Raw genomic sequence first — 15668 nt, 5'->3', positions numbered from 1 at the left:
GGGTTCCTGAGCATCATAAACTCAGGTTGCATTTTGCTCCAGTACAATAGGATGATGATCATGCTCGTGAGAGCGGCTCCTGTGTCAGAGTAGACCCCAGAGAGTTAGGATGACATCTCGAAAAGCTCCAGGGAAATCCACTCAGGACACTGAGAATGCAATTCAACTTGTGAATCCTCTTTTCATTATTCCAGAGTTCCCCGTAAATTGGGAAGAGAAGCCAGTGAGACTGGTAAACTATTTCAATACCTCTTTAATAACACTCTGAATTTACACAATAGTATGACAGATTACTGTGGATGTAAGATATGCAATGGTTCTTTATTCTCGCCACCATCATTCAGGCAAGGGCAGAAGTAGGGATAAAGTTTCTCCATGAAAGTACTACTGAAGGTGTAAATGTGGGTCATAGTTTTAGCATTGTAGAAGGACACCTGCCCTCCCTCATAATCCAGGTATACGCCCAGCTTGTTGAGGTTGGTGGTCAGTTTCAGACTGCAAGAAGGCAAATCCAGAGCCTTTAGATCAGTTTGGTTCCTTAGTCTTATAAGCCAGAATCCTTGCTCAGGAGTTAGAGGACAGCTGCCCTTCCGAAGGATGGATTCTCTGACGACTCCAACCGTCCATTTAGTCTTCTTTGCTACTTCTACTTCCCAGTACCATCTTCCAGATGTGAAGCCTTTTGAGCCCAGCACAGCCACACTTGAGTCAAACCTCTCTGGATCATCAGGCATTACCTGCTTAATGTCACCGTGCCACACACTGGTTCGGTTTTTGGAGAGCACTAGATTTGGGTGAGCAGTTTTCGGGTCCAGAGTTAATGGAGATAGGCCTAGTAAGAAAATAAGAGAAAACAGGGCGTGGGGGAAAAGGGATGAATGCAGGTTCCCATAGGTAGTATTTACATAGACACCAGTGCTTTATCTCCCCATGCCATACACTCTTAGGCAGGTAATTACTTACATAGTTTATATTGTTTTGATATCCATGTGGCTATATTCTAGACATTTTTATATTTGTGGTAAAAATAAGACTTTACTCTGAAGCAATTTATATTCTAATAAATACAAATAACATAAATCTGTACTAATAAATATAAGAAAATACAAATGCTGAAAGGGTAAACAGGTGAGACTGAGCTAACCGGTACAGAATTTAGAGGACAGTGGTGATAAGTTTACATTTGGTTTACTAGACACTGGAACTTTTGAGGTCTGTAATGGTTAATGCCACAAATAATCAGAATGTGGTTCACAACGTGTAATTGCTGGTCTGGGACAGCATAGTACAGAAATTGAGAGTAAGCTCTTAGAAACTTTCATAGAAATCTGATAGTAATTTTATGTCAGTTGATTTAGTTAAAAAACTGGGCTTGCACTTTTTATATTTGTTATTTTAATTCCACTTTTTCAAGTAATTAATTTATATAGTATTCTACAAATGTATCAGTTTTAAAAACTGGTCCTTCAACACAGGTAATTTGACAAGTATTGGTTTAGACTAGTCAATGGGCAGCAGTATAAAAAAGAATTTCTAAATGAAGAGAGGTTGGAAGCATATCAGCAAGAAGGTGACACAAATTCTAGATGTAAGATAATTGAGCCGTGGCACAAAATTTGATAAAGGAAACACAGAAATTATGTATGTTCACATCATGGGCACAGACACAAATATGCATATATTTGTTGTTAGTGGATTTATTTATCCTTGGAAGCAAGATAAATCCAGTCTCTTCTCTGAAAAGCCTGAGTCTTTTCCATCATCTCAAGGATTTTTTCTTTCTAACAAGAGGCTTTGAAGAATCCTGAAAATTTCCCATTAGGCTGAATCTTCTCTCTCACACAGATCCTCATCCACCTTGGGTTGTTACTTTTTCCAGTGTGAGAACTGGGATTTCTTTGGAGGTATCATAAAGAATTCCTGCCAAACTTTTTAGAACCACAATCTGTTCCCATCACCAACCCTCTGACACCTCCAGCTAGCTCAGCCTGCCCTGGCTTTGAGGATTTCTAGGAGTCAGCTTTGCGTCCCCTCTTTTCTTCTTATGCTATACTCAATACAACAGTAAGTTCTGTCAGCTCCACCTTTAAAATACGAGTATATTCTGAACCTACTCACAATATATAGACAGATAACTTCCACAAATACCACTGGCCTGGAACTACTGCAATAGCTTTTTTAGCTGTTCTGTTTCAACTCTTGCCTGTCTGCAGCCTGTTCTGCCCATAACATGAATGAGGTCATCCAGTTTTCCTGCTCAGAATACTCTTATGTTTCTCATCACCTGAGGTAAAACCCAGAGTCCTTACAGAGCAAACAAGACCTACGTGATTTACCCACTTCTCTGACCCCATCTCCCACCACTTACCACCCCCTCGCCATTTAGTTTGGTCCAACCACCTTTGCCTTTTGTCTCTTCCTTGAACATACCAAGCTCATTCCTACTTCAGGGACTTTACACTTTCTTTCCTTGTCTGTAAATACTCTTTCCCCATATGTTCACTCCTTCACCTCATTCAGGCCTTTATTCATGCAAGTTCAATAAAATGTTAATGATTAATTCTAGGTAGGTGTAGGAGTGTTCGTTGTAAAATTCTTTAAACTTTTCAGTATGTTTAGAAATGTCCATAGTAAAACATAGGGAGGGGGTACTGTCTGCTCAAGAGAGGTTTTCTTTGGTCATTCTATCTAAAATAGCATGCACATCTGTCTATCACTGTGTGTACTCTTATCCTGCTTTATTTTCTCTCATGAATAATTATTTATTGAGTATACCCTGCTTCATTTTCTTTACAATAGTTATCACTATGTGAAATTATTTACTTGTTCGTTGTCTCTTCCCCTGGAGTGTAATCTCTGGAAGGGCAGGGACTTTATCTCTTTTGGTTCCTCATATATCTTCAGAATTTGAACTGTTCCTAGGTATTCGAGTAACTATTTGTTAAACAAGTAAATAAACTTCAGAGTTCCATCTGAAACCTTGCCACCAACTAATTTCATCATGCCTCATATTGCTGTTATCTTTGGCATAAACACCCGGAATGTAGACTACTCTAATGATTTATCCTCTACTACACTTTTACCCTTGCTGTTCTGTTCTTTACTTCCTCTGCCTTCAGCCATCCTCCCACTGTTCCCAGCCAACCCTTTCCACTCTGCCTTTTAGAGCTGCTTCCCTAGGTAACTCTCCTGCATCCTCAGTTTACAGAATTCTCTCATCACCTCTTTAATTTAATGTAAACCTGGCTGGTTGTTCCAGAAAACAAACTAACTAAAAAACAGCTTCCACAACCTAAATGCCCATCAACAAATGAATGGATAAAGAAGATGTGGCATATATATATACAATGGAATATTACTCAGCTATAAAAAGGAATGAGATGGAGCTATATGTAATGAGGTGGATAGACCTAGAGTCTGTCATACACAGTGAATTAAGCCAGAAAGAGAAAAACAAATATTTTATGCTAACTCATATATATGGAATCTAAAAAAAAAAAAAAAAATGGTACTGATGAACCCAGTGACAAGACAAGAATAAAGATGCAGATGCAGAGAATGGACTGGAGGACACGAGGTTGGGGGGGCGGGGGGTGAAGGGGAAGCTGGGACGAAGTGAGAGAGTAGCCTAGACATATTTACACTACCAACTGTAAAATAGATAGCTAGTGGGACGTTGCTGTACAACAAAGGGAGGTCAACTCGATGATGGATGATGCCTTAGAGGGCCAGGACAGGGAGAGTGGTGGGGAGTCGAGGGAGGGAGGGAATATGGGGATATGTGTATAACTACAGCTGATTGACTTTGGTGTACCTCAAAAACTGGTACAAGAGTGTAAAGCAATTATATTCCAATTAAAAAAAACAACAAACAAACAAACACAAACAAAAAAACATCTTCCAGAAGTTCATGAGACTATTCATTTTCTATCTTCATATGCCAGAGATCAGGTTGCCACCACTGCTACTTCCAGACCCATAATCTACTCCTCATCCTCATGTAAAAAAATCACTCTTCACTTGAGGTTCTTGTCATTCCATTTCATATTTCCCTCTATCTCTATTTGATGTTATCATGTACAAAGTGCCTGGTTATCCCCCTGCACTTTGGGTTAGCCTTACTGCTCTACCCCAAATCCATTCCATCATCTCAAGTGACTACTATCTTTGGGATATAGCTACTCTTCTATTCTTGCATGTCCTTGACTTTGCTGCTAGTGACTTTTGACTGCATTACATTTAAGCTGTCCATATTGATGACTATATTCTGGATCTTGCAGTCATCAGAAACTATTTATTCTCTAAAATCTTCAATTCAGATATGTCATACTCATTATTTTTTGAGCTTTCTGCATTCTCATCTCTCCCTACAACCATTACTTGACTTCATTAACATCTCTGATCCCTATTTCTCTTTATTATCATAATCTCTTTGCTTCCTGGCTTAAAATCCTTCCCTAAACAGTTAGCATTGATAGCTTTGTTGCCAATAACCTCAACAGTTTTATCTTCTTATGTTTCTGTTTCTGCAGCATCTGACATGTAACTCTCCAACCTTGGATTTATTCAGGTATTCAAATTAACACCCCAATTCCTGACCATTGCAGGAGGAAAATCACAAAATTGTGCATACAGATCTGCTATAAATTCATTATTTCCACTATGCTTGGCCATCAGCACTGCCCAGAACTCTTATATTTCCCAAATCAAGTCCTCTCCAGTTCCTTGCAACAGAAATTTCAAACCTTCAGCTCCCTCTTCAAACCCCTATTCCACCACTTCCCTCCTCATTCCCAGGCAGAAGACTTCATCTCCTGTTTCACAGAGAAACTACGGTACATCTTATAGGAATCCCTCAGTTCTTCCCACTCATATTGCAAATCCCATCCCACAGAATTGTTTGCTTCTACCATCTTTATCTCCTCTCCAGTTTCAGAGAAAACTGTGGAAAGTCAATACCCCTCTCTGCTGTAGCTCTCACTCTTCCCTACTTCCACCAATAATTCCCTTTCTTATACTGTTGATTTCTACCTTTCTACAGGCTGCTTCCTTTCAGCATGTTTTTAAAAGTCCTCTTTTGTCTCTGCTTCCACACATACATCTTCCCTTCTTAGTGAAACTTCTCAAATAAGTGATCTGTTCACTTCATTACTGCTTCATTCCAAGTTACTCCTGAACCCTACACAATATAACCTATTCATTCCACTCTTTTGAAATTGCCCTTGCCAAAGTCACCAATTGTTAAAAACATCTCTTTTCCAGCCATTTTCTAAATTGATCGTCACATTTGGCATGAGTGACCATTCCCTTCTTCTTGACATTCTCTTTGCTTTAGATTCCCTGTGGACTTCATTTCCTGGTTTTTCTCCTATTTCTATTGCCAGAATTCCTCAATCTCTTCTGAGGCTTCATTGACCTTTATCTGTTGTTATTCTCTATAACATGCTCTCTCCTTGACTGGATGTTCTCACTTTCCTTAGGAAATCTCATTTACATTGATAGATTCAGCTACCCCCAATCTATATTGATTATTCTAGCCCTGGCCTCTCTCCTAAGCTCCAGTTAGAATAATTACTCATTATATTCACTTAGTTGTCCTGTAGGTCAACACCTGGCCAAAACTGAACTCATCAGCCCCCTCCAAAATCTGCATCTCCTGTATTTCCATCCTTGACATCATCTTTCTCTATCCCTTACCACCAATTACTGTCCTGTATATGTCAGCTCCTGGAATTCTGTGTCCAGAATCTATTCTTTATTTTCCATTCCCATGGCTCTTGCTCACATTTTAATAATTTTTCACCTAGAGAGTTGCTACAGACTCTAACTTGGTCTTCTAGCCTCTCCTGGGGAGCAGAAACTATGCCTTTTATTTCTATATCCTTGGAGCCCAACTTAATGCTTAGCATGTAGTAGGCCCTCTATAAGAGTGTGTTGAATGAATGAGTGAACTTTGGTGATATTTTACTGATACACACAAAACTAAAGGAAATATATTAAAATATTTTAAGTTAAACAGTTCCCTACACTGGAATACATGAATGGCCATATTGTCTGTGTTTGCTTTTTCACTACAATGGCATAGTTAAGTAGTTTCAACAAAGACCAAACAGCCCACAAAGCCTAAAATATATACTGCCTGACCTTTTGCAGAAAAAGTGTGAGCCCCTGTCTTAAAGCCACAGCCTCATTTATAAGGCAGGAAAGAAGAAAATATGAATCTGTAGAATAAGCAAAGGCTTAGAAATAAGAAGTATATATTTTACCAAGGTTTGCCCATAGTTGCATTATTATTAGAACAGCCATATATTAAATAAATCCCATTTGATTTTCTCAAATGTAAAATTATACCAAAAATAAAAAAAATTAATTTATGCTTTAAATGATTGATAGAAGTGAAGTTTGGTTTTACAGGGCTAAGAGTATAAAAAGAAAAACACTATGATTCTGAGACAGCTAGAATTTGCAGAGTAGACTAGTACAGAGGAGGGAACTGTATATACACTTTCAAATAACTACAAAGGGATTCCCTCAAGGCTATGGCTAAGTATTGCCACATGCATACAGTGAAACTCATTCGGTCCAGAGAGAGAATCTCCAGAAAGCAGTAGGCCTAATAATTTCTAGAGCTCACACAAAACTGGGAATAGTTTTCAATGCTGCCAGCCAGAATGGAAAAATGTTATAATATGTGGAACATCAGACAGAGTACTCAGAAGGGTAATACCTTAGAAAATTGGCAGAGTTAGCCCTAGATTAAAGGCTGCTCTTGAACCACTCTAACAAAGCTTAAAGGCTCAACAAAGCTTAAAGTGTCAAAAGGAACAAAGTTATTTCAGATAACTTCACTAAATGCCAAAGTTAAATCAATAGAGCTTAAAGGATTACAATAAAATTCAGCAGATGGCACTGTAAAACTGATTATGTTTGACAGCCAGAAGAGACAAATCTCCCATGCAGAACTCCAAATAGTTTATGTAGATACTCCACCCTCAAGGAGGAGGAAGCATAACTACCCACTCCTCAAGTGTGGGCTGCACATAGTAACTTGCTTCCAAAGTATACAGTATGGAGAAGGGAGCGAGGAATGACTTTACAGTGGAGAAACCTGATAAACACTACTTTAGCTAGGTGATTAAAGCCAACATCAGCAGTCATAAATTAGTTGACAGTTTGTATGCTTGATATGATGTAATGAAAATGGCACTTTAACTCTGTGGTCTTCCTCTCAATAACTCATAACTCTGGTCTTATTGTGAGAAAAACAGCAGACAAATTGCAATTATGTGTCATCCTACAAAATACATGACCAGTACTCCTCAAAACTGTCAAAGTCATCAAAAAACAAGGAAAGTCTGAGAAACTGTCACAGCCAAGAAGAGCTTAAAGAAACATGACAACTAAATGTAATGTGGCACCTTAGATGGGATCCTGGAATAGAAAAATGACATTAGGTAAGAACTAAGGAATCTAAAGAAACTATTGACTTTAGCTAATAGTAATGTATTAGTATTAGTATTGGCTCATTAATTGTAAATAATGTATCACACTAAATATAAGATAATAATAATATAAACTAGTGATGAGGTGTCTGAGAACTCTCTGTACTATCTTTCCAATCTCTCTGTAAATCTAAAAGTATTCTAAAAAAAAAGTCCATTAAAAAGAAAAAAATACCAGCTATGCAAAGCAGCAGGAAAATATGAGCTACAGTCAGGAGCAAACTCACGCAATAAAAATGTTAGAAATTACAACAGTGGTAGAATTAGCAGACAAAGACATTAAAACAGCTATTATAAGTATCTTCCATTTGCATGCGAATGTAGATGAAACATGAACATGGTAAGAAGGGACACTGAAGATATAAAAAGACCTAACTTTTTGAAGAAATGAAATGTATCTGAAATGAAAAACAGCTTGAACAGGGTTAACAGGAGATTAGACAGTGCAGATGAAAAGATAAGAGAACTTGAATAGCAATAGAAGCTATTCAAAATGAAGCACACAGAGAAAAAAAGTATAAAAATACTGAACATCAATGACAAGTGAGACAATTTTAGGTGGTCTAACATATGTAAAATTAGAGTTCCAGGAGAAAAGAAAGGTGGGTAGGTAAAAAAAAAACCTTGAAGAAATAATAGCCAACATTTTTCCTAACTTGATGAAAACTATAAACCCATAGATCCAAGAAACTCAATGAACCACAAACAGAATAAAAAGAAAACACACCAAAACACAGGATAATCAAATTGATGGAAACAAGTAATTAGAAAAAAAGTAAATCGTACAAGTAGTCAAAAAGAAGAGAGATAGTCCATACAGAGAAATGAATATAAAAATGATAATAGACATCTCATCAGAAACTATACAAGTGAGAAAACAATGGAGTGACTTTCTTAAAGTAGTGAAAAGAAGTCCATCAACCCAGAATTCTATGTGAGTGAAAATATCTTTCAAATAAATAAGGTAAAATAAAACTGGTGGTGTCCAAATTTTGTCAAGAGAAAACCCAATGTGTAATGAAAGATGAAAAAGATGACCAAAAAATGGAGGTTGATATTAAAAGAAACAAAAAGAGTCTTCCAGATCAGCATGGACAGTACTCCATATGAGTGAACCAGAGGCAAAAAAAAAAAAAAAAAATCTGAAGAAAAAATGAAAGAAAGGGAGGGAGAAAATGCAAAGCAAAAGCAGTAAGAGCAGTGAAGGGTTTGGCCTGGTAGTTTTAAAGTTTTCAAGTTTTACAAAGTTGAAAAATGCGACACTGGATAGATCTTTGATTAGAATGTATACATAGGTTTCAGCTTCCACCAAATGAAAACTTTATTACCATATTTTAACTTGGCCTTTTTCAATTTAAACCCAGTATAACTTCTCAAATTTGTTTTGGGAACTTGAATAAAATGTTTTCTTTGACAGATTTTAAAAAATCAAAAAGATCAACATTATCAAGTTTTGGCAAGGATTTGGAGAAACTGGGATTCTCATCCATTGGTAGTGGGAATTAAAATGGTACCACCACTTAAGGAAAAAATGTGATAGTTTCTTATAGTTAAGCATACACCTAACATACAACCTAGCAATCCCATCACTAGAGATTTACCCTAAAGAAATTAAAACACAAAGATCTGTAAACAAATGTTCAGGCAAGTTTATTCATACTAGCCACAAACGAGAAACTACCCAAATGTCCATTAATTGGTGAATGAATAAGCAAATTGTGATGTATCAATAAAATACGGTGATTGATACATGCAACAACATAGGTGAATATCAAAAAGCATTTTGCTAAGTGAAAGAAGCCAAACAGAAAAGACTACATAATGTATGGTTCCACTTATATGAGATTTTAGAAAAGACAACTGAAGTGAAATAAAATAAATCAGTGAGTGTCAGTGGCTAAGAGACAAAAACTATTGACTGCAAAGGGGTATGTGGAAATTTTGGGGGATAACAGAAATATTCAGTATCTTGATTTTGGAGATGTTTACATAAGTGTATACATTTGCCAAACTCATCAAATTGTACATTAAAATTGGTGAATTTTATTCTATGTTAATTATACCTCAGTAAAGCTGATATTTTTCAATATCAGTTACCTGGAAAAATTAACAGGGATAGATTTGTGATTTTCATTAAATCAGTAACTACAAATAACAATGAGTCTATATGAATTCTATAAAAAAACTTTTATTTAGAGCTTTATATCTGTAACAATTGTTATTTAGAACTTTATGTTCTTGAAATGTCATTTGTGTTTTTTCATCCTGCTCACTTTTTTTGGTATCTGCAGGATGACAAAAACTTAGTGTTCTTATTAGGCACATCTATTGAAATAATTGGTTTTCTTCTTAAGATCTCTAAACAATCTCCTAAGATGAGATACTCTATATTATGAACATCAAGCGCAAGAGGAACTGTACTCATACATACGATGAATATGTATAGTAACCTCCTCCTTCAGGGCAGAGATGCCTCAAGGACTTATATATAACTGTTTAGAAAAACATTAAAATATTGGTTGTTACATTTGATAGAACAATCAAATAAAATCATAGCCTGAGAAGTTATTCTGACATCAGACTCTGTTTACCAGTACACAGTCATAAATCCTTAGATGACGGTAAGAGAAGAAATTCAGTCATACCAACTAGCCTTCTTTTAGCTAAACTTCACCCCTCCCTCTGTCCAGACTCTAACATACTAATTAGGGCCACAGAAGAGGTCCCATAGATGAAACATAAATTGGGAGCCCCAGGAACCAATAGCTGCTACCCACTGATACCTGGAGAGAGAGTGGACTGCATTTCCCTCCACATCATGTACTGGATGGGACCTTTGAAGAGGCCTGGGTTCAGCTTTCTGGAGATAAGCTCTCTGGGTGTCAGCACCCTCATTCCCTGCTCCAAGCTGCAGGGGACATAAATCATTTATTCTTAGACATCCTCCAGGGACTAAAGGAAGCATATTAATACCACATGGAAACACTTACCTATCCAAGAGAGGTGTGATGTCCTAGAAGAGGAAAGGAGAAATAGAAAGGTTAGATGCCTCTTCATCAGCTCTAGAAATTTCTTTTGTGATACTGGCTACCACCAGAATTTGATGGTCAAAACTGCAGTCCTGTGCAGATGGTCCCTCTCCCATTGCCACCAGTACCTCTCATCCTCCATATGTCTTTTCTGATCTTCATCCTTCATCTATCCCAGGATAAACTGGCTTACTTTGCTCTGATTTTCTAGAGTTCCCTTTTACAGGGAACAAGAAAGAAATTAAGGTTAAGCTGTTTTTACCTACCCTGCCACATCATAGGTATTCCAGCCCCAAGGCCACTTTTTCTGACTCTGGCGAATTAAGCTTCTGAGTGCTGAGGTAGTAACCAGTGCCACTTTACAGGTGAAGTGTCAGGTAGCAAAGATTGGCAAACAGCTTTTCAAACAGATCAATTTATGATTTGCTGAGAGCCAATAAAACATACAACTTAGGTGGCAACATTCTTATTTTTGAGAAATAAAGCTTCAAAATTCTTTATGGAGAAATATTAAAACATACTGGTTTTAATGGCATTTTTTTATCTTCTTTTCTAGGAGTGTGAAAGTAAAGCTTTCAACTGAGTATAAGGCAAAAGCAGCCTCATGCTTTTCTCCCAAGGAATCTCAAAAGCACTATAGCAGTTTTTTTCCCCTCCTGGAGGGGAAAATCTGCTTCTACATCCTTTCCAACCCTCTTTCCCCCTCTATTGTACCCACAGCCATGTTGGTATGGAGTCTCACTTTGAGAAAGTCGAAGGAGTTCTGCTGTTCCATCCGTGCCTGTATGCTCACCAACATCTCCTTGGCCAGGAGACACTGTTCCTGAATGTGGCTCAGATTCAGTTCCATCTCCTCATTCAAGGCTTTCCCCTCTTCTCGGAGCTCGCTTAAAATGTCCTTTTCTTTGCTGTGCAGGAACTGATGCAGCTTTAGAAACTCCAAGGAGATGTGTTGCTGCAGATGTAGCTTGTTTTCCTGGAAACCTCCATGATCATCACCACGGTAATTACTGAGACTAGCACTTGGGGATGGGGGCCCGCACCACCAACACTCACACAACTTGGGAAGTAATGTAACAGGAAAATGCATACAAATGGCCGAGTAACAACATTCAGCTGCACTAAAAGGAGCCCTTTGGGAGACTTACTCTGTCTTTCTCGGCTAATTTAATAGTTCAGCACAAAGAAGTCAACAGTCATCCTAGGTTCCTAGTGCAGTACTGAGGTAGTAACCAATGCCATATTACATAAGACTATGGGGGTAATCAAACATTTTAGAATGAATGATAATACCCTTTTATCCAGAAGTACAAACCAATTTCTACCAAGTGATGCTGTTTAACTGGGTCCATAGGAGGCTGGAAGAACTATCCCTTTTAAAGAAATCAGAACTGGGGGAGGTGCCTGCTGCCAGCACAATATAGAAGAAGCAAGCTATCGGCAATGTCTGAAGCACGAAATTGATAACTGCTACACTGGCCTCTTTTTTCTTAGGTGACCTCAACATCCTCATGGGTAAGCCATCTGACATCCTGGCCTATCAGTTCCTCATCGTCATTTCCAGTGACTTTTACCTTTATCTACTCATTCTTTTAGTCACATTGAGGATTTTATCATCCCCAGCAATTGTATCATCTCCAAAATTACTTTTTTTGCTGACTTACTCAGGTATCCCTATTGCAACAGTTATTGGGTCCCATTGAATCCTCCTATTCATTGACCCCCTCCATTTCCATTCATCAACTTCTCTGTCTTCACGTCCCCTCTTATCCAGCTTATATTCTATGGTCAGTCATTATAATTGCACTCTCACTGTCCTCTAGGTCACACTTTTCTCTTTTTCCTTTTACCTATTTCACCATTATTTCTCAGTCTTATTTGCTGATTCTGTCTCCTCTAACCAAGTTCTAAATATTAGGTTACTTGATATTCTATCCTGGGCTCCCTTCCCTTCTCATTCTACACTCTCTTTCTAGGCAATAGCCTTTCCTCTCTCAACTTTAAATACAATCATATGCTGACTTCTTATTTTCAGCCTAGACCAACTTCTGACCTCCAGATTCCTATATCCAACTGTCTATTTGATATCACCACTCACCTCTCATATCTAATAAATCACCACATGTAGGTAATTTTTATTTCCAAAGCATATGCTGAAGCTATCTATTTCTTTCAATCTCTACTGCCTTTTTAGTCCAAGCCATCATCATTCTCTGGGATCACCGCAGTAGCCCTCGCCTAACCATTATCCTTGTCATTGTCTTTCTGCAGTCCATAATCCAGAGCCGCCAGACTGGTGCTTTCAAAATGAGATGAAGCCATGGCCTGTTTAAACCCTTTAATGACTTCTCATTATTCACAGGCTGAAGTTCAAAATTCCTAGCATTATCTACAAAGGCCTGCATGATTGATCCCATACCTGCCTTTTCAGTCGCATCTTGCTTACCATGATCCAGCTTAATTGGCCTTCTCTCTGTTTAACATAGCAGCTAACTTCCTGTCTCAGAACTTTTCCATATGCTTTTTCCTCTTCATGGAACTTTCTCCAGGCCATTTCCTTCATATTCCCCTCACCCAGTTCACTTGGCTAAGGATAACACTTATCCTTGCAATTCTCAATTTTTAATAAGGGGCTTCTTCAGACAACACCCAGTCTAGATTAGGTTCTCCATTTGTATGCTCTAATATACCCTATATTTTCATTTATAGTAGTTATCACAGTTGTTGTTTCCTTGTTATTGGTAGGATTGTTTACTTAACATCTATCTCCCACCATAGTAGAAATATAGTGTCTAGTATGATGCCTGACCCACTCAATAAATATTTGTTGAATGAATGAATGTTGAGTGTAATAGCTGAACTAGGAGCTCTTACAACAGGAACAAGAATCTCTTGAGACATCATTATTTCCATCTATCCTTCTTTCCCTCACTGTACATATTTCTTCTTCCAGATGCCAAATGCCAGAGAAGCCTCCCCTCTACAGAATAATTAGTGAAGAAACAGAATTCCCAGTTTATTCCCCCAACCTAGGAACTGATTTGCCAAGTCTCTAACCATTAAGCTCCATTAAGAAAGTATAAGCAATAGTTTTATTTAGTTTTAGGGAAGTTAGGAAAGATAAATCAGCTGAGAAAAGCCAGCAATGTGAGAGATCTTGGTTCAGAGGCTTCTGGTTTTAAGCCCAAAGGAAAGAAAGGTATTTCTTTGGACATAGAAATCTTTAGTGGATTTTTAAAAAAATAAATTCCTTATTTTGCCATATATAGTAGGAAAGATCAGACAGATCACAACCCCACAACAATCACCTCATGACTGCACCATCAGAAGGATCAGCTTATTTAGGGGAAAGGTCAGTCTGCTCTCTCTGTTGATCCACTGTTGGAAACCTACTCCACTACCATATTTCTTTCCACCCTACAGTGTCTGTTTTCTACTTCTACAGCCCAGGTGCCATTTAGTATATTGGTAATATATGTAAAGGTAGCTTTCCACCCACATAGCTAAAGTTACAAAGGAGGGTATATTCTAGTTGTATCTCATAACCCCTCTACCCTGCTCCTCACCTTGTGAGCAGCAATAGCATCTTTCTGCATGTTCCTCAGGGACTGAAGCTCCTCCAGGGTTGCCTCCAGTTGACCCTGATGGATGGTAAGCTCCTCCTGGGAATACCATATAGAATTAACCCACTCTAATTAGGAGATAAAGGGCCATAAAGGACATCTCCCCCAAAGTCCCAGGGAGTCAGGGGAAAATAAAGCAAGCTCTTGCTACTAAAGTCTCCTTTCCCCTGTATCATAATTCCTGTCTCTTCCAAAAATTGTGAAGAAAATTACAAGCAGCAGAAAAACTTAGTTTTATCCTCTTATTAGTTAACTACAGGGATTTGAGGAAGATAACAGAACTATATACATTTTCTACTCTAGTTACACTGTTCTCGTTATCTATACTTTTACTTACATTGTTCTCACATAGAACACTCGTTTCTTCCCTCTGCCCATCCAAATTAAAATAATTCCAGTTCAAGCTTTCTTTCACTATGCCTCCTCTGACTGTTTCAGTTTTCTCTAATCTTTTCTGAAATTCTAAACATTTGTGAATTACAAATGTGACAAAAATTTAAGCTCTCAACAATAGACTATCTGATATTGCTTCTGTTGTTTTATTCATTTTAAACTTGACTAAATTTCAAGACTTTTATAACAAAAGCAATATCTTATATGTCCATATTCTGTACAGGGTCTAGTAGAATGCTGTCATGGCAGGGTTTAGGTAAATATGTGATTTATTGAGGGAGTAGACCAGATCTCCTTTACTGCTTTCCTATAATCAGCAACTATAGAGAAAGAACTTTGCAAGATATGTTGTATTTTCTGAGCACGCTGAGCTTTCTAATAATCGTTTGAATAAAGGGATGGTATTGGAAGAGAGAAGTTCAACAAAAGATTTTTCCCAGCCTTCCTAGGGAATTGCTCAAGATTGTTCAAGATTCAGGGCTCACCCACCGTGAAGAAACGGACAGCATCAGGGATCTGCAGGAATTCTTTAGACTGCCCCACAGACAGCCGAGCATCTTTGCATTGAAAGCATATCAGTTTCCCATCTGGCTTACTGAACAGTTTCAGGTTCTCTCCATGCTCTGGGCACTGCGGATGGCCCTTGAGTAGGGGTAGCTTCTTAATCTTCTCTACCAGCTTCCCCAGTACAAGGTTAAATGTACAGTTGCTGTATTGACATAGCATCTTACACTCAGGACAGAATGTTTCTTTTGCTTGCTGTTTCCAAAAGTTTTGGATACAAGACTGACAGAAGTTGTGGCCACAGCTTAGCATCAGTGGATCACGAAACCAATCATTACACAGTGGGCAGTGTAACTCCATAGTAATATCTTGTATCTGCACTTTAGAGGGTATTTGGGTGATGAAATCATTCACTTCAACATAGTTGTCTGAGTCGGTGTTGGAGGAGGGGTTGGAAGATACCTTTGGAAAAGAACAGCTAAAATGAGTTTCTCTTTCTTGTTGCCCGTTTCAGCATTCTAGGATACTGGACTCTATTCCTAAAGGAGCTAAGAACTGGTGCAACCAGAGTAAAAGCACCATAATCTCTTCTTTGAAAGTGATCAGTAAATTCAGTG

General features: G+C 38.1%; 1 protein-coding gene across 1 annotated transcript; it reads right to left on the bottom strand.

Moving 5' to 3' along the window:
* Positions 1–290: 290 nt before the first annotated feature.
* On the bottom strand, positions 291–15426 carry TRIM69 (tripartite motif containing 69). The gene is made up of 6 exons (XM_057724432.1): positions 15037–15426; positions 14098–14193; positions 11274–11507; positions 10493–10515; positions 10286–10410; positions 291–832 (listed from the first exon to the last, which is right to left on the bottom strand). The coding sequence occupies exons 1-6, from the start codon at positions 15409–15411 to the stop codon at positions 291–293; spliced, it is 1395 nt and encodes a 464-aa protein (XP_057580415.1). The 5' UTR covers positions 15412–15426.
* Between the last annotated feature and the right edge of the window lie 242 nt (positions 15427–15668).

This window comes from Hippopotamus amphibius, chromosome 2, assembly GCF_030028045.1.
Source record: "Hippopotamus amphibius kiboko isolate mHipAmp2 chromosome 2, mHipAmp2.hap2, whole genome shotgun sequence".
NCBI lineage: Eukaryota > Metazoa > Chordata > Mammalia > Artiodactyla > Hippopotamidae > Hippopotamus > Hippopotamus amphibius.
Note: the sequence above shows the minus strand (reverse complement) of the source record. Positions and strands in the feature narration are given on the sequence as shown.

Excerpts from the sequence above, each read along its gene's own strand:
- TRIM69 (XM_057724432.1), bottom strand. The coding sequence starts at position 15,411 with ATGGAGTTACACTGCCCACTGTGTAATGATTGGTTTCGTGATCCACTG. Across the intron at positions 11,508-14,097 it reads ATGCTATTGCTGCTCACAAG|GAAAACAAGCTACATCTGCA; the intron begins GTGAGGAGCAGG and ends GGAGGTTTCCAG. Across the intron at positions 833-10,285 it reads GCAGTCCACTCTCTCTCCAG|GCCTATCTCCATTAACTCTG; the intron begins GTATCAGTGGGT and ends TTTTCTTACTAG.